At 40.9% G+C, this 27,214-nt stretch overlaps 2 protein-coding genes and 1 long non-coding RNA gene across 3 annotated transcripts; 2 read left to right on the plus strand and 1 right to left on the minus strand.

The window, feature by feature from the left end:
* The first annotated feature begins 1,224 nt into the window (after positions 1-1,224).
* LOC146360573 (uncharacterized) lies at positions 1,225-2,595 on the plus strand. Its single transcript, XM_084922745.1, has one exon. The coding sequence runs from the start codon at positions 1,225-1,227 to the stop codon at positions 2,494-2,496; it is 1,272 nt and encodes a 423-aa protein (XP_084778871.1). The 3' UTR covers positions 2,497-2,595.
* Positions 2,596-8,397: 5,802 nt separating this feature from the next.
* On the minus strand, positions 8,398-13,157 carry LOC146360574 (kinesin-like protein KIF1B). The gene is made up of 11 exons (XM_084922734.1): positions 13,091-13,157; positions 12,859-12,943; positions 10,491-10,595; positions 10,259-10,392; positions 10,097-10,158; positions 9,857-10,002; positions 9,496-9,677; positions 9,332-9,403; positions 9,112-9,231; positions 8,866-9,018; positions 8,398-8,639 (listed from the first exon to the last, which is right to left on the minus strand). Exons 3-8 carry the CDS (start codon positions 10,512-10,514, stop codon positions 9,388-9,390), a joined length of 564 nt encoding a protein of 187 aa, XP_084778860.1. The 5' UTR covers positions 10,515-10,595; positions 12,859-12,943; positions 13,091-13,157; the 3' UTR covers positions 8,398-8,639; positions 8,866-9,018; positions 9,112-9,231; positions 9,332-9,387.
* An 11,221-nt stretch (positions 13,158-24,378) lies between these two features.
* Positions 24,379-27,214, plus strand: LOC146360575 (uncharacterized). The gene is made up of 5 exons (XR_014799629.1): positions 24,379-24,678; positions 24,822-24,901; positions 25,907-26,122; positions 26,628-26,724; positions 26,830-27,214. It is a non-coding gene; the product is annotated as an uncharacterized LOC146360575 (long non-coding RNA).

Consider the following 27,214-nt stretch of genomic DNA (forward strand, 5'->3'; position numbering starts at 1 on the left):
GTTTTGTTTGAAAGGCATCAACAGAAAAACACACACAGAAAAAAGTGATGAGGTGAAGAAAGACACAATAAGTCTGCTGTCGTTTTAGATGTCAGCAGCTACTTTGTATAGTCCTATATCTCTGATATTAGAAATAATTTAAATGAGTTAAAATACACCTTTATTTTGATAGAGTTCAGATGGATGCCTAGCATGACTAATGAGTAGATCCTCCAAAAAAAACAACAGACTTCTAATTCACTCAAACCGCTTTCTAATAAAGAGGAAGCACTAATGTAACTCACCTCCTCAGTCGAGGTGCAGGGGTTACATTTTAACTCTCTCTCTCTCTTACATTCAAACCCTCTCTTAGTTCACACTAGAACAGGCCGCCACACCATCATTTGGTTTAATATGAGTGGAACAACTAAACCGCACAGACTTTATTTGATCAGTTAGGTCAACCTTTTATTAATATCAGGGTTCATACACATCTTTCAGAGTCAAATTCAAGCACTGTTTAAGCACATTCAAGGTCCATTTTCAAGCTTTTCCAGCACATTACCAAAAAAGAAGAAAGCATGTTTCACTTTGCATCACCTCAGTAAGACCATGTAGAAATTTAAACAAATCATCTTAGGTCGACTTAAATGTCTTTTATGTCTGTTTTTTGTTAAAACAGAGAAAAATGCACCTCACAAAATACTGAAAAAGGAAACGGTTGCCTTACATGCATATAGTGTACAAACTCAACAAACACATTCCTCTTAAAAATTAAGATGTGCAAATGTGAACAAATCAACTTGTTAGAGATCTTCATCTCCACTGTAAATAAACAACAACCCAGAAAACAAGAAAACTGCACCAAACACCACAAACACCAACAAATTAATGTCTTCTCATCAGATATTGAAGCTTCTTTCCTGTGTGACATAAAAAATAGGAGACAGATGTTTGTTTGTTTTTGTTCTTTTTAACTAGTTAAGCACCCACGCCCAGAAAAATGGGGACATTTCATTTTCGAGCAGGAAGCTCCCCCTTTTTGTTACCCTTTAGATGAATAGAGTTTTTTAATTAAATGCATATTCTTTAATAAATGTTATCTTTTATAAAAAGTAGGATAATTAAAAAAAACTTGTATTATAGTTCTATTGCGTAGAACAAAAACTGTCTTGTTTTCTGTTGTGTGTTATATAATATTAGGGATGTTTGTGACAATTAATTTCTTAATTAATTAACTCCAACATGTTTCCAAGAAAAAAACAACCAATTCAAAAAGATTACGCCGCCTCTCCTTCCTGGCGTGGCCGGCCAATTTCCCCAAATGGCGTCTCATCCTTCCAAAGGGCATTAGAGGAGAGTAGGAAGGAAAACTACCATCTCCAGAAAAAAATGCAACAAATTGAAGAAGAGAAACTTCAACTGGAGGACAAGTGTAGACGAATGGAAGCCCAAAATAAAGAGCTGGAAGACAGACAACAGCGCCAGCCGGACATAAAAATTATTAATGAGGGCTGGGGAATCAAGTTTGCTCAGACCCGAGAGCAAATTGTGCACCTCATTAAAGAAAACAAGCAAAAGAGTGCAGAACTAAAACAAATGACCAACCAGCTCCAAGACAAGAAAACGATGACTGATAAGATACAATGGGATCTCCAATACATGGACCGAAGGAATCAGCTCCTCCAAAGACAGCTCCATGAAGCTGTGGAAGAAAAGAAAGAAATCCTCCAACAGAAGGAAGAGCATGACAAAAAGCAAAGAGACATGCAGCACGAACTGAAGAGCATGCAGGAAAAATACCGAATGCTGAAAGAAAGCCTGGATGAAACACTGCGCCAAAATAAAGACCTTCTTCAACAGAAAGAGCAACAACAAGAAAGACTGAAAGAAGGAAAACATATTGTCCAGGACTTTGAGTCTAAAAATCTAAAACTGCAAGAGTTTTGTAATCAGCCGGAGGACAAAGCAACTAAAGTGGAAGAAGAAAAGGACAAACTGGAGAAACGGTGCTCACAGATGCTCACAGGGATTTTGGTGGAATTCAATAACTTGAAGCGTGAACACACTCAAATGCAGGCACAAAAACAACAACAAGACAAAATACGTGAAGACCTGCAGCTCACACTCCAAGAAATCCAGAAAAGAAACGAGCAGTTAGAAGACAAGCACAAGGAGGTCCAACAGAGAAATGCAGACATGCACAAGGACAAGCTGATACAGGAGGCAACATCCAAACAACTCAAAGACAAGCTTGAAGAACAACAAGCAACATTAGAAGAGATGGAACAAAGATGTGAGAAACTTGAAAAGCAAAACACAGAAACAATCGATGAGTTGAGAAATCTCATCCTGGAGAAAAAAGCGCTCGTGGAAAAGTGCATGAAAAAAAAGAAAAAATGGTTCCACTTGTTCCGGAGGAGAGACGCTACTGCTTCCTCACCTGATGTAGCCTCGTCTTGCTCCACCTCTGTTAACCCCCCCAACCAGTCCCGGCAGTTGACTGTCCCCTCCTGAGCCTGGTTCTGCCGGAGGTTTCTGCCCGTTTAAAGGCAGTTTTTCCTCCCCACTGTCACCTGGTGCGTGCTCAGAGGGGATTGTTGGGGTTTTCTCTCCTCTGCCTTTTATCTTCATTTACTTGTTTAACTTTTTTCATTATTACTTCGTTTTACCTTGTTTCTTTATTTACTTGCTTGTTTAACTTTTTTTTTTCAACTTATCTAAAAACCAATTGAATTTATCCTTTGAGTATTTTTCATCTCATCTTTACAGAATTTTTCCAAAACATTTTCAAACATTCAGATCTGTCTTTTATTTTCTTCTTGAAACCTCATAAATGGTGAACTAAAAACCCCGGAATATGGTTTGAAACATTGTTTCAGCTGAAACTGGCATAACATGCTTGAGTGTGTGTGTGTGTGTGTGTGTGTGTGTGTGTGTGTGTGTGTGTGTGTGTGTGTGTGTGTGTGTGAGTGTGTGAGACAGGTGACAGGGTATCACTAGTTAGGTCATCATGTTTAGGCTCATTCACTCCAAAATTATTTAGGCTAAATCTTTAAAACAGTGTCATTGCATACACATTTTCAATTCACTCCAATCGCACAAATGCAGAAATAATTATTTGCAGTATCTTATTTATTATGAGATTATGTCATGACTGATCATTTGCACCCACACCATCAAAAATGGCATGTTTAATCGGTTATAAGAAAAGGTCAGAAATATAAGTGCCAACATGAGCAATGTCCACAGAAACCTCTGAATCTCAGCTCAAAGCTCAAATAAACCATTTCTACAACCACCAAACAAAGCAAAGACACCAAACAGTTAAAAGAGCAGTGACGTCACCATGAATCTGTGGTCAGGTAATATCCATATTTTGATTGATGATTTTCTGGAGTTAAATGTGAACCGAAGCATATTTTCAAAGGTGTTATATGCTATAAAATACTTTTAAATAAAATAATCTCTAATTAATTAGGTGTGGGAAATAAAAAAAAAATCTCATTTTTCTATGTTTAAGTCACAGCAACTTCACTGGGCTCACATTTTACTGATTCCATTCTTTACTTGCATGTTTTAAACGCTTAAAGCACTTTCACGGGTTTTTATATTCTTTTGAAAATTCATGTGAACTCAAGCTGTCAGAATTGTAATGTAAGCTTTGATAATTGTCCACATTTGTCATTTTGACGATTATCCGTTTATTTTAATGAATACAGCAAACAGAAAAAAACTAACAAATTTACAAACGCGGCTCCTAATAAGACAAAACCTGATGATGCTGCAAAACGCAGTTAAGTGAGAGGAGGCTGTAAAATGGAATAACTGAAAAAGTGGCAGTGTACAGAGGTGGCGTTCCTCACCCTCTGGGTATCCGTAGAGGTTGTCAACAAAGTTGGAGATGGTGTAGTCGAACGCCGCAGCTGAGATGCCGTCGTTGTCCTCACTGTCGTCCACAAACTTCAGCCCCTCTCCCTGGTTCACTCCTATCAGGACGTCATAGTTTAGGAACATGCTGAGTGCTGGAACAGAGCCTGTGTGCATCACAAGTCTACAACAGGAAGTGCAGCTGAAACACAGCTTTGGGAATTGGCAGCATTTCATTTCCCAGTAAACAAAAAAAACATTAGCTGTTGGCTAAAATCCCTACTATAAACTGTAAATACTGCAAATATGTGCAAAGAGCTGCAAACTAATATATATACATTGCAAACAATAAATACACAATCCAAAATAAAAACACCTCTGCAAATAAAGTGGAAACGTTTGCTCTTGCAGCGCTTCGCATCAACATGTATATGAGGCACTTTTGAGATTTGATCTGTGCATAGGTGCATCTTTGATGTGCAGCTCAGAGATCCACAATCCAGCACGTTTCTGTTTCTCTGACCGTCAGGCTGGCTGATCCGAGGTCACGTCAGAGCTTTATTTTTTATCTATATGTAACAGACAGTTGGTAGCTCTCCTTCCACGCATTTCATACCACACAGCAGGCAGACTGCTGGTTGGTTGACCAGAGTTTTTCAGTGCTTGTCTGCATTAACACTTCTCGAGAGGCGTAGGTGCCAAAAAGTGAATCCGGAGCCGAATGTAGCAGCTGCAGCACGGCACACAGAGCAAATATTTTCATGGGGTAGTATCAGAAATAAGACCTTTGAATATGTAGTCCCTTTAACTTCTTTCCTTCTATTAAACCCTTTGACAAACAGCCATCCAGTGTCCTCTGACATGTGCTCTTATCATTTGTTCCTGATGCTCAGATACAATCCTGGACTCAACATATGTGGCTGTGTCTCTGTCCTTGCTATAGATATGTGTTATTGTGCAAAATAAGGTTAAATAAATTAAGAAATAAATGCCCTCTGTTACATTTCATAGAAACCTTCATTGTGGAATGATTAAAAGCATAAGAAAAAAAATAACAATGTTAAAATAAAAAATTTGAACACAATGAGAGTTAGATGAGGTTTTGATTCAAGAATAAGAATAAAAAAATGAACACATGGTTCCCTGTGATGCTGCTGAACACGAGTACTTCACTTCAGAGATTTCAGCCGACACTGGTGTGACAGCAAAGGGAGTCATGGGACTACATCGTAATCTGTCCTGTGGGCCATTTAAAAGCAGCTTTGCTGGCTAACCACTGCCGTCAAAGCAAAAAAACTAAAGAAACATTGCACCTTCATTCTTTTTTTCTTACGTCCTTCTGACCTTTTCACCGTGTTTTCTTTGAGTCTTTACAACAAGAGTGTAAAGTTAATAGCAGTAAATGTCAAGGCTTTCTGATTCTCAGTGAGATAGAGCGAGCTAGAGGAGCAGAGAGGAATGTGTTAAATGAGGGTTAACTAACACACTGATCCCAGAACAGACTGCATGTACAAATCAAGTTCTCTCCTTAGTTCGTTTTCATCCTCCTAGTCCTCCTCCTCATCTCCTTGTAACCCTGTTTTTATTCCTTGGGATGAAAAAGCAAAAAGGGGCCCAAATCTACTCCTGCAGGAACAATCGGTCATTGTTTGTTTTTTAAACTGCTGAGATATGAAGCGATCCTCACTTGTTTGTCTCTAGTTAGTCTGCAGTTTTTATGTTAACACAAATGCATGAGTATTTTACTGACTCACTAACTGACACTGGCACTATGGGCGGTTTAGAGGCGGCGTATGTACACAGATTGAGGAGGATCTAAGTATGACGTGGATGACAGAGGAAATCGGGCGTGGCCCTCCTGTCAAAGTTCATTCCCACTTTGAGTTTTTGTTTCAGAGACGGTTCAGCCTGATGTAAATTCACTGCTAGAAGAAAAATACCCTATAAATCTATTAGCAGCTATGGTTTAGGTAGCAGAGCGTAAACTAACACGTCACTTGGAGATAACTGTAGATTTTTCCTTCATGGTTTCAAATGTAAGCTGGGTGATTTGGTTTTTGTTTTAAACTGAGCAAACCTGGTCTTCTCCTGAGGACTGCTGCAGGCATAGCTGGACTGGCCATCGGGCATACCGGGCATTTGCCCGGTGGGCCGATGGTAATTTTTCGTTTTAAATGGGCTGACGTTTTGTTGTTGTTGTCTTTTTTTCCATAACCGTGTAAACAGTGAAAGGTGGCGGATTGGACAGATGCTGGCAGACGTGTAAAAATAACTCAATTGTTTGGTAGTGGCTATGGTGGAGCTTTCACAGATTCAGTAAAATTAGCAAGTGGTGGAGGCCAGCAGGTGGATGGGGGAAAGGACTGGAGGTGGAGAGACCCAAGGCGGCCGCCAGTCCGACTGTCAGGTGAAATGAGCTTCAGGTAAGAAGTTATGACCTGCAGTCTATCTGGGTCAAACCAAGTTTAGGTGTAGTTTATTTTCGTTGTGCTAACTTTTTACAGTCAGTTACAATAACTGTGTACTAGCTAGCATGATGGAGTTTCTGTACAGTTGGGTGGGTGCTATGATGTTACTGGTGAACTTTATTTTATTCATATGGTTAGTTAGTAGAGTTGCCTACTGTCCCATAAAAAACGGAATCCTCTGGTATTCAGAGTTAATATTATGCGTTTTGTATTGAGCTGAAAATAAACGCGATTTGTCCCGTACTTCAGCTACAATAAAAAAAAGACAAAAAGCTGGAGTTATTCTGTGTCTTTACGCTGTCAGCTGCCTCTTCTTCTCTCACTCTCCCCCCTCCCTCTCCCGCTGTTACTTCAATCATGAAACTGATCAATGATCAGCTGATCGGCGTTTCTGCCACAAGTCCCGTTTCTCTTGCTTGTTTATCTCCCGCTTTGCGCCAGAAAGAGGAAACTAGTGGAGGTCGCGTTAAACAGCAGAAGCGCCTTTAAACTTGATCAGCTGTTGTTAGAATTTATTTAATATTACTTTCTAGTATCAGCTGATGTTTGTTGGAGCCACGGCCATAAAAGCTGCTGGTCATGATATCGGTTTGGTTATCTGGTGAGAGGGAAACATGAAGATGAAACCAGGAGATGTCCTTACTGAATCATCAGAGCTGAACAGGTGATGGAGAAACAGGTTTACCTTTTAGGTGACATGAATGGGTTGAAGGAAAGCTATGAACTGTTTCTGAGAGACAACTTACACCAGGATCCTTTTCTATGTAGCTGACAGCTGGTAACTGTGCAGGGGCGGGTCTAGCAAAGTTTTGCCATGAGGCCAGGTAGAGCATTAACAGGGAAAGGGGGGCACAAAGAAATACTTTTCTTTCTTATTCTCATTTAAAATTTCTAGCTTTTAACAAATAATTATCCGAATCTTACAACCAAAGTTTTCATCTGATGTCAAATTTATAGAAATCCATTATTGTACATAGTAAGTTTTTTTCAGGGTCCCAACATAATTTCTTCAGAAGAAAGTACTGTACATGATGCCAGTATTTTCCCACATTTTCTAGATACTGTACTAGTACTTTGTGTAAAATGCCATCAAAAAGTCAGTTAAGTTTTATTCTTTCTCACCTGTCTTTCTGTCTCCTTTCACTTTTAAAAGGTTGCCATGTTAGAAAAAATATTTTGCCCTGCCATGCTGTTTATTGATGTGGTAAATAAATAGTTGATGAAAATATCACTAAATCTGTCATTTATTATTTTTAATATTCAGTAATGGTCATGTCTCACCTCTAGTCTTCTCTGTCTTAATTTCAGGTTTCCACCATATGTTGTAGATAGTTCAGGAAGTTAACTCAACCAAGCAGTCTTTGGGTTTCGGCTAAGTACTGTTTAGAATAGCAGAATAGGGAGGATGGTGTAGGTTTAAGTTTATTAGATTGATATATATGTACCAACAAGACAGTGTACATCACTGTCACAACGACGTTTGTTTTCATTCAAAGGCTTTATGGTTTTTCCTATAATACCTGGTGGGCCGGTCTCTAGTCAAAATGCCCGGGCTGATTTTTTGTCCCAGTCCAGCTCTGGCTGCAGGTATCATGCAAGCATGTTCATTTAATAAAAAAACAACAACAACAACAACAACAACAACAACAAAAAAATGAAACTCATTTTAGGAGACAAATAACACTGATAGAGACATTTTTTTGTACAGATGATTGGCAAACGGAAAGTTTCTAAAGAGTCGTGCACACACAAGTAGACTACTACAACATGCTACTTAGTTAGGGGAGTTTGGGAATGACAACCAAGCGGAACAAAATTAGACGCAAACATTGTCATCGAAACGAAAACACAAAAAGCTGAGGGGAGGGAATAGAGAGGGGGAAAGCTAAGCTGGCAGCGGGGTTGCTGGAGGAAGGCGGGGAGGCAAAAGTTCTGAGGAACTTAAACGTTTTAGTCGCATGAAAAGAGACTTAAGCCCCAAGTCTACTTACAAGAGAAAACTGTCAAGAATCACAATGATTAATAAGTTTTAACACTTGATATTTTTGGTATTTTCAAAGGCTTTTCAGAAAGGGTGGAAGCGGTGGTTCTCCCGCGTACCGCTCCGCACGCTCAGTTCTTTGTCAGTCCGCTGCGCCGCCTCGCCAGCTTAGATCTATGGGGAGAGTTTTACGTCTATCCTGCCTCAAACCTTAAGCATGGCCTGCTGGTCTTCACTGTATTCCACCTGTGCTGTGGAGAAGTTGAGGACGCCTCGCTCCACGGGGTCCTGGTCGCTGTTGCTCCATGAAGCTCAGAAAACCCTTCTTGGACACAACAGATCTGAAAAGAAGAGATTTTATTCATTTATTTATTTTTTAAGAGAGCGCTTGTTTTTCTAAGGAAGAAGCAGAGTTGGTTTGTTTCCAGCTGAAATCATCCAGGCTCAGGAATTTGAATCGATCCACATCATTTCTGCTTGAACTAGAGAACATGAGTGTCGACTTACATTTGGTCTGTGAGACACATGTCATAGTGACAGTATTTGGGTTAATATGGCATTACTCACCCTGGTCGCATTTCTTCAATATCAGGCACCAAGTTCAGGAACTCGTTCTTTGCAGCCCGCGCAAGGTAGGAGGTCTCCAGAGTGGGAACCATCAGGAAGTTTTCATAGTCTGAGCAGGAGGGACTGGAGGCACGTGAGCTGTTCTCAGGGGTCCTTTAACACAAATCACACCAAGTTAGAATCAAATAGATAACCTGTCAATAACCGTTTGCAGATCGAGGTCAATGTTCCTAAAAATATGTTTACTTCTGGCCCATGGAGCCTCAGCGGGAGTCCGAGAGAGGGGCAGGTAGAGGAAGGGGTGAGGGTGGCACTGCTGAAGCTCGTCACGGATGGATCACGTCCGGTCGGTGAGATGTCAGAAAGCTGAAGTGAAACAACAGCAGGATGAGGTAGACGTCAATATATGAACTCCCTGATGTGACACAGAAAGGCTATTTTTTTATTTATTTGTATTATTTCTCACCTTGCAGTCACTGATGCTGTTCACCAGCTGGTTGTATTCACTATTGAAGGTGTGTGTCAGAAGGCGCAGGCACTACAACACAACAGGAACAAGACCGATCAGCTCCAAGCAGAGAAGGAAGAAGGCAGCAACAAGAACGCCCACTAAGCCGACGTTTTTCTCACCTTGGTGGCCAGCTCCTTCTCACGCTTTCAAAGGTGGTGCTGGAGATCTGCGAGGAGATGGAGGTGGACGTGGACAGAGTGCCGGAGCTCACGCTGGGGGACTGAGACTCACTCAGGGACTTGGTGGTGGGAGCTGTTCCCACGGGAGCCGCCTCTCCCAGAAGGTGACGGATCTTTTCCACCTGGACGAAAGATGGGGGCGAATGTGAGGTGGGGAGAAGAGGGGGGGGTTAGTCATGTAAAGTCTGTACTCTAAGAAAAAACTTTTTAGAATAGCACTTTGGTCTTTGAGTTGAAAAGTCATTTTTCCCTCTACGATATTAAACAGATTTATTTCTTTATGAATCTTTTAAGGCCCCACCTCCTGCAGCTGCTCCATCTTCTCTAGCTCCCACTGGTGCTCTAGGATGAGGATATCTCCTCTGGGCCTCCGGCCGGCCAGGTTCTCCTCTCCACGCACGTAAGCCACTGATGTGTCCAGGACCTTCCTCCTCCTCCTCTGCATCCCTGCTCAGGACATGAGCCCTCATTAGGATGAAGCTCTCCGCAGAATTATGATAAAACAGCTGCCGTTCTTTAAACATGTTTCATGTCCACTCACCTGGGCTTCCAGTGTCAGACATCTTACACAAGCTCAGCTCGTAGATCCCAGTCACTCGGTTGCTATAATGAAGCAGAAGTTATGAAGAAGGAAACTTTGTAACAGGGCAGATATCTTTGATTGTGAAGCAGAGATGGCCACAGTGCAGCAGCCCAGATTTACCAGTCAGGAGTTTTGGAGTATTCAGTCCCAAAGAGGTTCTTGAGAGAACGGGGTGGGGAAATCTTGGCGTCTCGGGAGTAAAAGACCGTGCAGATGTCTTTGGTGATAATGGCAGGCTGGATGCAATGGTCCAGCTGCAGAAAGGAGATACAGGGTGTGTGTTAGACACGATGACATCAAGAGACTTAAAAACACATACAAACAGGTACAACACGGCGGAGCAGCGACTGACCTCCAGATACGCAGATAAGGTCATGTAGATCTTCTCTCCATAGGGAGTTACGCAGTTGAGCAGGAGGGAGTTGTGCAGGGAGCTGTCCCACACTGCCTCAAAGTCCTGAAAAAGACAGAAAGAGGAAAAGTTAGCTTGACAGCATTATTTTTTATGAAGTCCTACTTGGTGCTAACATTACAGGGTCTCTGTTTACAGCAGTGTGTCATGTTGTTAAAAAAAGTGAGTGACGTGAGCACAGTTCTGACATATCAGGAAGTGAACACAGTGACTGAAGCGGTGTTCACATTCATCCTTTAATCATGACAAAACGTGAGGAATCGCACTGAGGTGAGACCTTGACAACAGACAAATCAGGAGCCACAGAGTGTCAAGTGTCAGCCGACACCAATCGGGACAATGATAAGAAAGAAATTCATTTACAGACACGTGAAAAAGCAGTTTAAGGTTCTAGATCTGGATTATTACAACACATCATTATTTATTTAAAGCAACCCAAAATGCACAAATGACTATAACCAAGTACATCCTGTGATTCAGCAGCTGATGGAACCAACTTTAGCAGCAAAAACTTGAGGTAATCATTTTTTATTAGTGTTTCACAGCAGTGTGGACGGATTTCTGGCCCGTTTGTCTTTACAATGTTTCTTCGGTTCATTGAAGTTTGCAGATATTTATTCATTCACAGCTTTCGTAACGTTCAATCATGTTGAAGTCTCAACTTTGAGCCATGCAGCACCACTCTGTTGTTGCTTTGCTGCTGCGCTCTGGGGTCACTGACCCAACGATGATCTCTTTGACTCTTGAATACTTCAGTGACCTGGACACTTTGCAGATTCTTTGGCAGCAAAAAAAGACCAAATAATCATCACCCGAGCAAAACCGTTGGTATGAGGTGTTTGTGCTGATATGCCGTGTTTGGTTTTCACCAATGTTGAAGCTGTGCATTAGGGCTTAGGTTTTCAACTTTGCAAACCTAACCCATGCTGCCATGTTGTATTTAGAGGGAAAATGGTTTCTCCTGGAAGTCTTTCCAAACAGGCCATATTTGTTGAGTCTTTTTCTAATTGCACTGTCATGAACTCCAACATTTAGCATGCTAACTGTGGCCTGTAGAGCCTCAGATGTGTGGGGTGAATTTTCTGGGACGTCCACTCCTGGTAAGATTGGAAACAGTCTTTGATTTTTTTTAACTTGAGAATAATCTTTCTTGCTGTAAAATGATCGACTTCAAAGTCTTCCCAGATTCATGGGTATCAACAACTGCTTCTCTTCTCCTCAGTATGTTACCACTTACCTGAATACACCACACCAGCAAACTGACAGTAGTGGTTACACTTACTGATGATCTAGTGCATTTGATTAGCACTTGGCTGATACTGACCCTCTTAACTAATTATGGAAATAGTCTTGGATGTACTTAGTTTTTTAAACATCTGAATTTCGGCTCAGTGTTTGTTAAATAAATAATGACCTGGTATAATGTGTTCTGTGTTGTTCATCTGAGGTTGCATTTACCTCATATTAAGACCTACTAAGGACCTGATATTTTTAAATTTATGTCCTGATACATAAAACCTGAGAGCTCACATAACTGCATATGCTCAGAATAGACAGCACACATGGATACAAATTACTGCCTTGCAGCAGCAATCGTAAGACCATCACTATGAGCTCCATATAAGATTACACTGTTCCTGTTACTAACAGCAGGGGGCACTATCAGCCACAGACTCAGAGCCAGATATGCTCTGCTGGTGCCTCATTGTTACTGAGGTAAGACTTTATAGTGAGAAACAGCTGAGGGGAAAACACTGATCTGGAAACGTCTGAGTGTTACAGAGGATATACATAGCACTGTGGTTCAGTGTCACACAATCACAAACAAATACAGCAAAGTACTAAAAAGGGTGTTGCCTCCAAAGATTGCTTTTACTGGTTTGGAGCTTAGGAGGCTTAATATCGACAGGCATGAATGAAGACAGATCAGAACAGCTGTTTTATCACAGCATCCAGTACCAACACAATCATCCACACTCAAGAGGCTGTTGGCTTCAGAGTCAGCAGCTGAATGTCTAAAATATCAAATGTCATTTTTTGGTCCATCAGCTACAGCATGAACTGCTTAAAGTGAGAAGCAGCCTAAAGCCCGACAGATTCATCTTTCCAGACTGAAAATATCTCAGAGTGAACCGAGTGGTGCGTTTTCAGTGTGATCTCACAAAGTCAAATCCCTTTAATGATGTTCTGTCCTGTCTTCCTCTATCAAAAGCACACAAACACTATAAAACATTGTTTCTGTGCTTTGGGGTTTTTGTTTTCTACAGAGAGGTATAGTACGACTAGACCCTAAAGGTAGGCTGCTCACCTACAACCAGCTCACGAACATCTTTCCAATGGAGCTCGCTGCCCTTCTCGTGGATGAGGGTCACTGTGATCCTCCGCTGGACCCCCTGCAGCAAACATAACAGGAGCTCAGGATCACAGTGAGCACAGCTAGAGCAACATTACGCTTTAAAAGAAGATATTCAACTGTGTACAAAGGAAGCAGTTACCACTGTGTGAGTAATAAGAAAACAACATGTGCACCAATCCTGTACCTGGTGCAGCAGGTAGGTACCATGACAGGGCAGGCCTCCACTGTGATCCACGATGGCTGGGATGTACCTGTGCATGGAGGGAGGAGGTGACACAACATCCCAACGTATAATATTCTTCCTGGAGATAATTTTTATGGTTCCTTTAAAGCTTGTGCGTGAATATAACACTCCAGGTGGATACTCACTCTCCAGTGGGCTCCAGCTCACTGATCTCAAACCAGACCAGCAGGTCGTACTTGCTGACACACTGACCCAGGTTGGATTTGGTGATGGTGTTCAACTTGGTGGCTGCAACTGCCACACACACACACACACACACACACACACACACACACACACACACACACACACACACAAGCTCAACGTTAACAAGTGGGAATTTGTCTGAATTTAAGAGAAGATGAATAAAAGTGAGGAGTATTTACTACATGCTTTGGGTGACTAAATGGAGGATGGATAGGTGACGTGAAAACACTACTGACCCTTTATACTGAGCCAATAGCTCACACACTTCTATTAAATCTGTCTAAACAGCCAGTAATCACAGAGGATAGATACTGGAAGCAAACTGAAATGTTAGGAGGAACTAAATCACACATTACAACACCAGTGGCAGCACCCTGCTGTCTCACACATCTGGATCATGGTCCTGTTGAAACGGGCTAAACGCTAAAGCTCACAGTTGCATTCGTCTATACTCAATATGATCGAAAGGAATGTTATTACACTTGAAAACTGCTCTATTCACGTCTTCTTTTGGTGTGAATGATATGTCAGCAAGGTGCAGCACTCATAACCACAGCAGAGCTTTACCATGCTACCGCCTACAGCCACAGAGCACTATAAGAGCACAGCACGACTCTAATTACTACAGCAACCAGCATCAAATGTCTGGCTCATTAGCTACAACAGAGTCCACTGTACCAACCATGATGCTTGGGGACAGTTAGCACAGGGTCACTGGGAGGAAGGGGAAGTGAGAGAGCTGGTCAGCCTCGTCCTCTAGACTGGCCACAGCAGAGGACGCCAGGAAGTTGGCGTGCTCGGACAGCGTGTCCAGCACTTTGCCGTTCACATAGCCGCTCACAAGGTAGCGGATCAACTCTATCTTACGGGTATAGTCTGGATGTGCGATATTGATGAACGGTGAGAGAGATTGAAGGGGAAAAGAAGAGGAAGGAGGACAGAGTTGGGTAAGAGGATTATATAAATAAGAGATACATACATACATACATATCCAAAGGAGGTGAGAAATGACAAGGGAAAAAAAGTGGAAGGTCACATGAGGCATGCTTATGTAACAAAAAATCAACATAAAATTATTGATGGCAAAGAACACATTGAAGTGACATGGAAACACTCGCCTGGTTTGGACAGAGACATGGGAATAGGATAGTACTTCCTGGATGCTGTTGGAGGACTGTTGACATAATACAAATACCTTTTATTTATATATGCATATAAAATTAGCCAATGTGATTAGAATACAATCGTTTACACATTTCTAACAAAATCTGCTGCATTAAATATGAATTATCACTGCATGACTGGATCTGCTGTTTGACCCCCACCAACCTGGTCCCGTCCTGATATTCTAACTCTGTAATATGCAACTTCTGTCAGTGTTCTGATACTGGAAACTGAATTTCCTGGAGGAACCACCCGAGGGATTAATAACGTTCTATCTAATCTACATCGACAACAGAAAAAGAAAATCTGCTGCTTGCAACAGCATTGTGTTAGAAGCATTTGTACTGGAGTGAATGCATTTAACTGTACTTGCATCATCTGTTAAAAGTACTTATATATTGCAATAAGACTGCAAAAAGCAAAGGGGATTGAATTATATAGTATGTGGTATGTGTATAAGGTGACACATGTATGCAGTTTCCTGCCATTAGTGTAATGTAAACTTGGAATCATCACATATCTACAGGTATTTGTACTGAATGGAATGAGCTGTGGTGATTAAAAGCATCAGCAAAAGCATACTTACTAGTGGCCTTTTCTTCTTAGGTCTGGATCTTGATGCCTCTGGGACTGAAGATCACAGCCAAGTCACCAGTTTCATAAACAATAAACAAACAAAAAGCAAATAAACAAAACACTTTCAGAGATCGCACAACTTTTGTTTTCATCTTCATATGATAATGTTCCTTGAATCAAATCTACCATATACACTCTACTACAGTGTATCAAACTAGTCTAAATACTTCCACAAACAATGACATACCCATCTTTGTCTTTTTGTGGCTTTCACCAAAAACTCTACCCCTGGTGGATCCTGTGTTGACGTACGTGATTTCGGGAGAAACAAAAACAAAATCATTTTAAATGGTTACATTAAATGTAATATTATCAACATTCAATAGATTTGACTGTACATGTATCAGCTGGTGTAAAATACATGTTCCTTGATCCTTGGTCAGGGAACATAAATTACTGTCATTTCAGCCATCAGGTACTCCTCTAAAATTCCGCCTGGACTCCAAATATAAAGCATACAATACATACAAACATACAAATCACCTTTGCTGGTCTTGTTGCCTGCGTGCTCCACTTGCCCCTCTGAAGTGCTCAGTGGGTCATCCTGTCCCTTGTTGAGCTTAATCTTCTCCATCACATTCCTCACTTCCTCCACCTGCGTGGTCCTCACCTCCCGTGCCTCCATAATCGTTGACTCCTCCTGGTTGTTGATCATTCAAGTTAGTTTACACAATGGGTCAAACTTTTAACTTTATCCTGCTTTACGCCTCCTGGTCTGTAGCAGACTAAGTATATATGATGTATGAAAGGGAACAGAGTGGAGTTAAAGTGTGAGGGTGAAGGAGAAGATGTTGTGACTCAGTGATGATGATGATGATGACCAAACGTCAGTCTACTGGAAGTGCAAAATGCTACAGACCCCTGACTCCACCAAAACATCGAGCTTAAGACTACATACCTTTTCTTCAAGGCCCGTGTACAATGTGCTCTTTAACCTCTATAAACTTCAAATCCAAGTGTATACACAGATGCCACACTGACAGACTGAAAAGAATTACAAAAGCTTTTGGTAAAACATCTTGTGATGACTATCTACATTGCATGTGACTTCACTGTGTTGGAACAGATGTACTATAAATGCCAGTTCATCTCACAACAGCTACTGAACGTGTTAATTTAAATCTGTCTAAAGAGCCAGTAATCACAGAGGATAGATACTGGAAGCATACTGAGATGTTAGGAGGAACTAAATCACACATTACAACACCAGTGGCAGCCAGTGTTGCCAACTTAGCGACTTTGTCGCTATATTTAGCGAGTTTTCAGACCCCCTTAGTGACTTTTTTTCTAAAAAGCGACTAGCGACAAATCTGGCGACTTTTTCTGGTATTATTGGAGACTTATTTATGACGACTTTTTGACGTGAAAACGCGTATGGCTCTTACTCTCAACAAGCAGCGGTGCTGCGGTGGGCACCTCACCCGTGCCAAAGCGCTCCCAGGCGGAGGATAGTCCTCCCCCCGCTGCTATCAGGGCAGGAGACGTTCACGCCTGTGCGTCCAAACGGCAAATGAATCGCGCATGAGCGAAGCCGCTGCTCCCGCACTGACTGTAATGCAGTCAGTTCTTCCTTTACTGTTATGCTGTTTTGTGGATCACAAGGTTTAAAACTACTTATAAACACGCACTCTCACACACAAAGTAACTCCACCAGAGTGCCAGTTTCGGGTCACTTTTGCCGGTCCAGGCCTGGATAAAGGAGCAGGGTTGGAATTGTGACATTAAAAAAACAATAATTGCTAAAATAAATTTAATTTGTAGTTCTAAATAAATTCTAACTGCATTTAGGACGTTTTTTACTCACTTTATGTCTCTTCCATGATGTTATTTCTCTCCCCAACAACGTAGGTTACAATTACATTAGCATGACTAATTATGCAAATTAGGCGATGATGTCATTTGGCGACTTCTAGCGACTTTTAGGACAGCCAATAGCGATTTTCCTTACTGAGGAGTTGGCAACACCCTGCTGTCTCACACATCGGGATCATGGTCCTGTTGAAACGGGATATTCGCTAAAGCTCACAGTTGCATTCCTCTATACTCAATATGATCGAAAAAACTATTTTAACAAACAATTAAAAAATGAACAAGTAAAAGATCTACTATAGCCAAAAGAAGACCATTTACAGACTATAGCCCTGTGAACAAGTATTTGCCTCCTTTCTGATTTCGTATCTTATTCCATATTTGTCACACTTACACCTTTCACATCAATACATTTATAACATTAGACAACAATGTCTAATATTAAACGGCAGTTTTCAAGGGAAAAATGCTATCCAAACATACTTGGTCCTATATGAAAAAGTAATCCCACCGAAAACCATACCTTGTGTGTCACCTCTGACACCAAGAACTGCAGCAAGCCTTTGGTGCTAGAGGTCACATTTGGACTCTGGACCTCTGTGGAGTGTGCAGATGATCTCATTACTGTCTAAAAATCCAAGGAGTGCTGAATCATTGAAAAATACACAGTAACAGGTGTGTAGCATCGCTAACTAGGTAGCAACAAGCCTCTAACACAGTGTGTGTATGCTAGCGGCTAATCTAGCAAACAAATGAACAGAGTGCTTTTAGGTGTTGCACAAGGATAAGATGATAAGCTGTGTGTCTTTTTTATAATGACCTGCTTGAATTTACCTTAATCCAAGGAGTGGTCAGTGTGGGGAAATCTGCCATGAGCAGATAAAGTGGATGAGTGGGACAAGGTAGGTGTGCCGAAAAGAGGCAACAAAGCTGACGCTGAAGAGTGTGGTGAGAACATAGTGGCGCCAACAGCAGGTTTCAGGCTAGCAGGAAGACTTTGGCGCAGTAACACCTACAACATTGGCAGTCCCATTTTGTGAAAGCCAATAAAAAAATAGCTATGTTTCCATGTGTCATTTGTGTGGAACAATACTGCACAAGAAGCTAAATAGATTTAGAAAAACGAAAAAAAAAATTGTTGAAGAACACAAGATAAATGTCCTTTTTTTATACCATGAACTGGCCTGCTGTGTGGTGCACAGCGTTAACAGGCCAGCATTCAGACCCCAGAGTTTAACGGCCAAGTTCGAGTCTCTGACGGTCCGTCTGCTATAGCGGGGTAGGCCGAGCGAAAGACGAAGCTCCGGGCTCCTCCTTTTTCTCGCTTTTTTTTTTTCATTCACATTTATTTACATTTATTTAGATATCAAGCTGCAAGTAAAAGCTCAGGGAAACACTTTTAAGGCGCCCTTTAAGGTACCCTATATATGTCCTTTCACATCTTATCACTTCATACAGTGCTATGGGCCAGTCTACACCTGCTACTTTCTGCACAAGCTTTTATCACACTGTTTACAGGTAAGAAATACAGTGTCAGTAATGTTAAAGTGGCTGTGTGGAGTAGCACAACCACTGCTAATATAACACTTTTCACATGCATTTCTACATATTACAGTGTCTTTTACCGTCTTTATATGGTGCTAGCTTAAAGTCATGCTGTAAATGTTAGCTTGTAGTGAAACATATTCAAACCATGTTAGGACAGAAATATTGGCTTCTATCATGACTAGTTAATAGAGATAGTAACTGCCCACGCGTTACTGTAATCCGATTACTTTTTTCAAGTAATGTGACACACTGTTTACAGCAGTGTGTCATGTTCAGGAAGTGAACACACTGACTGAAGCGGTGTTCACATTCATCCTTTAATCATGACAAAACGTGAGGAATCGCACTGAGCTGAGACCTTGACAACAGACAAATCAGAAGCCACAAAGTGTCAAGTGTCAGCCGACACCAATCGGGACAATGATAAGAAAGAAATTCATTTACAGACACGTGAAAAAGCAGTTTAAGGTTCTAGATCTGGATGATTACAACACATCATTATTTATTTAAAGCAACCCAAAATGCACAAATGACTATAACCAAGTACATCCTGTGATTCAGCAGCTGATAGAACCAACTTTAGCAGCAAAAACTTGAGTTAATCATTTTTTATTAGTGTTTCACAGCCAGAGATGGGCAGTAACGCGGGGTAAAGCGTTACTGTAATCCGATTACTTTTTTCAAGTAACGAGTAATGTAAGGGATTACTATTGCAAAAAAGGTAATTAGATTACTGTTACTTTCCCGTAAGCAGGCTGCCTTATTGCGTTACTAAAACCATAATTTCTTTGCCAGAGTGTCTCATGACAATAACAGCTGTGTGCAGATCAACAATGGATAATCTATCAAGGAGTGCAGAGAGAGTATGACCGTGCAGCGTTTAAAGCGTTGAAGTACTGACCTTACTTTGAGTTTGATTCCGTAAAAAGTAACAAAAACTTTTAGAAACTTCTTTTTACAGCGAAAAAAACCCTTAACTTCCGAGCAAGCACCGAGTAGCTACTACGGGATTGGAAATTCACAGAGAGACTCGCGGATTCTTCCACTGACCGCTGCAGCACACCTTCACCAGGTCCAGGGCAAACATCCGCCTGCTATACAGGTGAAAATAGAGCAACAGGACCGCTGAGTCTTTGATTTTATTTATTTTCTGCTGTGTTTCACTTGCATTTATTTGAAAGACTGAGTGTAAACACAAAAAATATATATTTTATGTGCTGGAATGTGCAGATAATAGGTTTAAATGTTAAACAAATTTCTTCTAGTCAGAATGTTGCATATAATTAAATTTTTGCTTGATGCATAAAGTTAAAAGATTCAAACTAATAAAACAAGTTTTAAAAACAGACTTTTCCATTTGATTACATTTTGTATGATGGATTATGCAGAAAAAGTAGAATTGGGCTGAAAGATCTATCGCTTTATTACCTATTCAGGTTGTAAATCATGTTTTTAAAAAGTAACTAAGTAATTAATTACTTTTGAAAATAAGTAATCAGTAAATTAATGGGATTACTTTTTGGGGGAAGTAATTAGTTACTGATTTACTTTTTTCAAGTAACTTGACCAACACTGCTAGCTAAGTTGCTACCATAGTTAATACAGTTACGGGTAACATGATAGTGCTAACCCATAACCCCGAACTCTGTAATACTGTAAATGATGAGTGATTTAAGTTAACACTAAACATTAAACAGTGTCTCCTGAACATTTATAATCAGGTGTGAGTCTGGCTGCATTGACTTTTGAAGATGCAAATTTAGCATGATGGCTGATGGTGCTGTGTAAGCTTCTACTTACCTTCTACACTGTGTTTAACACACATTTCAGAATAGCAAAGAGGAGCACTGTTGCTTCATCCTTAATACTTTAGAGGAGAACTGGACTGCAGATCAAAAGGTCCTTAATAGCTTTTTGTCCTCCCCGACCCTCAAAGCCAAACCAGCCATGAGAGCTGATGGGACACGATTTGTAAAAGTGACATTATCAGAAACAAAGGGGAGCAACAATACTTCATATTTGGATTCTTTAGAGAAAAGTATTTGAAAAGGCTGTCTGCTGTTTTGGATTGATGTCGTTCTCCTGAGGCTCAAAGAAGTAGGGCAGTGTCACGGTCCTTTTGGCAGCAGAAAGCTGCTGAGTGCTGGAAAGAAGCACGGCCACACCAGCTGAAAGGTCTCACTGACACAGAAGCTGTTGGCCATCCTCTGTGTTGCCACTGTCTTCACCCTGCTGTTATTAAGTCTCAATAACATACATTTCTATATAGCTAAGCTTGATGAGCGATGCCTTGTTGGCTGACATTTATGTCTTTGAGCGTGTGAGAACTTTAATAATTATAAAACCACATGAATTTGACAAATGTCCTTTTAACCGACAGCTCATAGTGAAGTACACTGAGCCACCCGGAGCTATAATATCAAAATAGAAGCTGCTACCTTTGTCAAGAGTGGCTGGATCTGAGTGCATACTACTTTCAGTTGTTCAAATTTTGCTTAATTTGTTAAAAGTCCTGTCTATGTGCAGAGAGTGTCTTCCAGAGGAATGGTTCTGTGGGGATTGTGATGTTCTACATCACAAACATCAGCCACTCCACAACAGAGAAAGTGTTATTGATGTTTTTTAAAGCCACGGTCAAAATTGCACCAATATACAAAATATTTCCTCATGAGATTCACTCAATTTTGGTTTTCATATGTGTCTACAGCCAGTTAGAAAGAATCTATTTAAGTGGTTTTCTCTTTCTTGGTAGCTCGCATTCTGCCAACAGTAAAGCTTTCAAACTGCTCCTGTGGGTTGCGTAAACTTCACAGTGTCAGCAGGAAAAATCGTGATTTTAATCAACATTAATAGTAAACAGCAACCTGCTATTTAGGTTTCTGTGATGGATTTGAACATAGTGTGATGGAGCATGTTTTCTGCCCTTGCTGTACAATCAGAACATGGTATTACTTTAACAGAAGTCACCTGTGAAGGCAGTGGTGTATTATTCATGTTGCTTCTTTTTCTTTTTGGTCCAAGGACGTTATGATGTGCACCAGGCGATACACAGATGTCAAACATGCCAGCAGCAGTGCAGCCCTGATTTAAAGGACCTGATTAGGAGTGGATATTGGCCAGCATCTGTCAACATGTCTACTCTTTACACTTTAGACCTCTTGAGCTCCTTCCTGGAACTAAAAGTATTTTCTCCATGATTCTCCAGGGAAGCTTTTGCAAAACTGTTGGAGCATCGTACTGCAGTGGCTTGCAAAAGTATTCGGCCCCCTTGAACTTTTCCACATTTTGTCACATTACAGCCACAAACATGAATCAATTTTATTGGAATTCTGCGTGAAAGACCAACACAAAGTGGTGTACACGTGAGAAGTGGAAGGAAAATCATACATGATTCCAAACATTTTTTACATTTAAATAACTGAAAAGTGGGGTGTGCGTAATTATTCAGCCCCCTGAGTCAATACTTTGTAGAACCACCTTTTGCTGCAGTTACAGCTGCCAGTCTTTTAGGGTCTGTCTCTACCAGCTTTGCACATCTAGAGACTGAAATCTTTGCCCATTCTTCTTTGCAAAACAGCTCCAGCTCAGTCAGATTAGATGGACAGCGTTTGTGAACAGCAGTTTTCAGATCTTGCCACAGATCTGAGGGGGGCGAATACTTTTGCAAGCAGCTGCAAGTGTGGGGGAAGGGTGAGTGAAGTATTTCTTTGATATTGTTTTTCAATAAGCAGATGCAAATATTTATTCCTCTGTTATATTTCTGTACATACAGACTGGGCGTGCCAAAAGCGATGCACTGCAGCACAGCTTTCTTGATGAGGAAGACCAGCTGTGCTGTGATGTCAGCTTCAGCTGCCCAGCATGCACACCTGAAATGTTGGCGGTTTCAGTTGATGGTAACAGAAAGCTATATCACTTTAAGCAAAAAGAAAGGTGCTCATTGTTGATGTTCTTTGTGCTTGTGTTTTTATGCACATATTTATAAAAACCTTCCATGGTTAGACTTTATTGTTTCTCTGATGTTGCTCTGATGACCGTGACTTTTTTGATGCCGTTTTTTTTTTAAAGTATGTTTATTGAGATTTTTTGATATAAGAAAAAAAAAGAAAAAAAAGACACAACACCCCCCCCACCCCCAAAAAAAACCAAACAAACAAACAAACAAAAAAACTAATAAAACAAAGCAGACAACACAACAGCAAGGGCAAAAACACACAAATAAGGCAAAATATTACGCTGCAACAACAAAAATACTACTTCAGCACCGGCAATAAACAGAAATAAAACGCTGAGGTGGTACGCTGAATTATTTGCGATCGATCAAAGAGAACTTTGTTTTAATACATGATCTAAAAATGGCTGCCACACATCAAAGAAATGACTAAGTTTGTCCGCTGATGTGTACCTAATCCTCTCCACGTGCAACAGAGCAGTCAGTTCTGTTAGCCACATTTTGAATTGAGCTACAATATCCGACTTCCAGAGAGTCAAGATCATTTTCTTAGCAATTACCATCCCGAACAAAAATGTAGTTTGTGCAGCAGAGCTGAGGTGTAAAAGGGAAGAGGAAGATCCAAACAATGCAGTTATTGGGTCCGGCTCTGATGTGCAATTGTAGATATCAGAAAAACATTTAAAAATGTCCAACCAATAGTTATGCAATTTGGGGCAAGTCCAACATAAATAAGTAAGAGAGCCTTCTCAAAGTTTACAACGATCACATGTGGGACTAATAGAAGGAAAAATGATGGCGTTTTTGTTGCTGAAGACAGCAAAATGTCTGCATTTGTTGACACTTTACAGAAGGCAGTGAAAAATGCAAGTTTAGGTGATTTTGTTTTTCATTTTGGTTAATTTGACATAATAGTTTTTACTATAGTAACCAAATGACTGTCTTCTGCAAAATGACTACTGTTAAATTAGAGTAAATGGAAAATCTTGTCATTTACTTTATAATTTCTTGCTATTTTATTATATTTGTTACATGTCGTAGACACGGGGAAGAGGCACATGTGGGGATTCCCAGTGGACAGCAGCATGAGAGACTTCAAGGAAGGCCTCCAAACTGGATGAAGAGGAGATGGAGGTCGCTGTGTGTCGACATAGATTGTGTCTTTTGTGTCACTTTTACTTCAGGGACGGCAAACTGTGGTGTGTTTCAGGAACGGTTACATGCCTGACAACTACACTTCTGTACAGGTCCAACTTTTGATTTGCACTCAGAATGATTACATCAAAGAGTTTAGTTAAAAACACTAAAATGAAACCTGCAGACTTGCTTAAAGTGATTCGTATTCATGAGAAACTGGAGCGTCATTATCATTGAGTTTATTTCTTTCCCTGTTAAGCAACACCAAGTCTAGCCCTGATTGGCTGATATAAGTGACCACAGACCTGTCGCCGTGTCAGTTTGAATGGGTGATTAGAGACCAACACATGTTTGTTGCTGCTCCATGTTTTCTGCAACATTGTGTGTAGTTACTGCAGCTGTGTGTGCATTCTGCTGGCAGGAACAGGAAACAAGTGAAAGAAAACTGGCGAGCATCCTGGAAGGAAAACTTAATTGGACATAACAAGTTAAAACAGTTTGCAAGTTTCAAGCCAAACTGCTGAATCTACCGTCCAGGTTCTCCTTGATAGCGTGACTCTGTGTTGTTCTCCTTCATTCTTCTGTCTCTGTCTGTCAAATCTCAGCGTATTATAAACCAACTGTTGTCACCCTCTGCTGGTCAGTGTGCTGGCTGTTTTCTCGGGAATCTCAACCACAAGAAAGTTTATACGAACGAAGCTAAAAAACCTGTGACAGTTTGTGAAACGTCATTAGCAGCAGTGAAATAAGATTCCAAAAGTTAGTGAAATGATAGAGGCTATTTTATGCTGGAAAAATTCTTCTAGCACAAAGTGGCCCAATAAACTGAATTTTTTAATACAGAAATACATCTAATGATAAAAAGACAAGCAGAGAATTCATTGTCTGTTTTCAATTGCAGAGCTGGGATGCTCGTCTCCTCATGGAGCGCTCTCGAGCTGTGAAGTGTCCAGATATCAGCGCTCACCTGGCTGATATCAAGAAGGTTCAGCAAGTGCTCCCCAGACCTGGAGTCCTGGACAGATTCTTCCCAGACCAGCCTTAAGCTGTGCAGCAGATCCGAGCGACATTGGCTGACCTCTACACTCTAGACATGGTGAGAAAAAGGGCACGGTTTTTTCATTGTTTGGAAAATTTGGCATTAGATAATCCTCACCTGGGTGTTGCTGTTCAGTGTAAGCAATATCATTTGCATTTTATTCCTCTGATTTATTTCTCTGTGGTTGCGCTCGTCTACAGGGTCCAGAGGGACAAAACAGTATCAGTGGCCTTGTCAGCAGCAGAACCGTTTGTCTTGAAGTCTCAGCGAGAAGGAGGAGGTACAGCGGGGGGATAGAAGCGTCTTTAAAAATGTTGAAAACTTCTGTTTATTGCTCACCATTTGTTAAACTAGGGAAGTTTAAGCAGTGCATGTGTGGATCTGCACACACATGCAGCATTTTCTTGCATTCCATGTATGAGCTAGCCTCAGTCAAAACAGTGACGACACATACATGACTGCCTGCTGTTTTGCGTTACTGTATATCTACTGTGATTCATGCATGCTGTACTGTGACTGAGATAATAGTGTATATGAGACACACTTGACAACAACATTGATCAGGATGTGAAAAAGCTACCAGATACAAGTTGTCAGCAGGTTATGTCTGACTAACCACCCTGCCTTACATCACTCTGGGCTAATACTGTAAAAAGCAATCATTAGTTTTCTTTGTAATATCAGATCATTTGTTTTGATAAATACATAGTCCAGTATCAGGGTTCATATGAGCTATTTTAGCAGTAATTTTACACCTCCACTATGATAGTATTTAGCTGTTAATCATGTTAGCAAGGAAGCTCGGGTTTGTAGTTCATTCTTAATTTAGCCACGCTGCATGAATTTGGATGATACGATTTTTGAAAATGGCAGTTTCATTTATCGGGCGTTTATAAAATCGTATTTCTTAGGCTGGCTTTTAAGGAAGGAGAAAAGGTATGTATCAGTTGGCTGGGAAGAAAGATGGAGGTGGAAAGGATGTGCGAGCTATGGGACAAAGTTGCTGAGACTAAGTTAAAAAGAGGTGAGGATCAGTGAGCAGGAGTGTGACTTTGTGCTGAAAAGAGCACAACAGATTGTCTGGAGAGAAGGTGAAGGAAAGTCAGCTGAAGCAAGACAGTTTGTGGAGTTTGTGTTGGACTGTATGTTATGCTGGGAGCCTGGGGATTAGTGGACTTTGATTCCAAGTTAATACTAGCTAGTGTTTCTCACTGGTTTTCGGGTGGTGGAGTAAAAGGGATTGGTGGCTGTTTCTAATGTTAGCCTTTTCTTGGTTTTCTTACAGGCAGGGTAAAGACATGGTGATGAATGAGTGGGCCGTCTGCTGAGGACCAAGAGCTCAGGACAGTCAGACGGGGGCGTCGCAGCGGGAGTCACCGTGCTCGACAATCCTCTGCTGTTCTGAGATGTCACACTCCTGCCTGCACATACAAACCACAGTGAAGTCAAAGTTCCACCTGCACCTCCACCTGTTCTTGCAACAGCATGAAAACTGACAGAGGTGAGACAGCAGAAAAGTTTTTGTCTATTTTGTTTTTTTTACTAAGTTAAGGAATTAAGTTAAGAAGAGTGATGAAATAAATTGTTTCTTGCATTTTTGATTTAATGATTGTGTTTAGGATTATTTCAGAAACATGTTTAGAGGATCTTTGTAAGCCTGTATTTACTTTAAAAGAAGGGAAGCACTTCTTCATTCTACAGAAAAGGAGACACATTACAGATGAGTTCATAAAAAGTGTCACTGTCACTCTTTCAGGGCTCTGTCACTTTTTCTTTTTCACTTGAACAGCATGGTAAAGTAGGCCTAGGCTGCCATCTTGTGGCAGTGTTTTGTTACTACAACATATGAAACTGTGTTTCTATTGGAAATATAATTCAGCACCACCGAGCCGCTCCCTCAGTTACAAACTGAACCTGTTTTTTAGACATATAAATTACTAAGTACAGTGAAGCTTTTGGTTTTGTAAAAGTGTTTCTTATTCAAAATGCATGTTGATTTTTATAAGGGTGAAGAGCAGTTAGCAGTGCATTCATGGACATCTTTAAACTATTAATTGAAGAATCTTTGGTTATGATGGCATGAACTAGAAACGTGAGCTCCAGGTGAGACTGCACAGAAGAACAAGTGTCCTTAAACTGCATCAACTGATGACGTCTTACAATTTTACTCTACTGTGTGTTTTTATCATTGAACGTTTCTGTCTTCAGGTGTCTCTCAGATCAAGATTGAATGTGATGACAAGGGTGATGGATGGTGTGACATGTGCTGCTGGCCCACAGAACCAGGTGAGTATGCTGTCCATGTGCTCTGCAACAATGAGGACATCCAACACTCTCAGTTAAGATTAGTTTTCATGATTGTTGCCTCAAGACCTGAGATCATGGTGGTGGACTTGTGATGGACACACTTTTCATGGCTGAAACCTCTCCTGTAGAGGCTAAGCCAAGGCTTGAAGCCACTGGGGTGTTCGTTGGCGACGGTGACGCGATGTCACTGGTATGCATGAAGTTATTAAACTTGATACAGTCCAATAACTCCAGCCTTACTCATCTTGTCCTTCAGATTCTTTATTTCCAGGATTTAACAGCAGCG

Source organism: Perissodus microlepis, unplaced genomic scaffold (genome assembly GCF_051167445.1).
Source record: "Perissodus microlepis isolate ML-2025 ecotype Zambia unplaced genomic scaffold, ASM5116744v1 scaffold_24, whole genome shotgun sequence".
Classification (NCBI taxonomy): Eukaryota; Metazoa; Chordata; class Actinopteri; order Cichliformes; family Cichlidae; genus Perissodus; species Perissodus microlepis.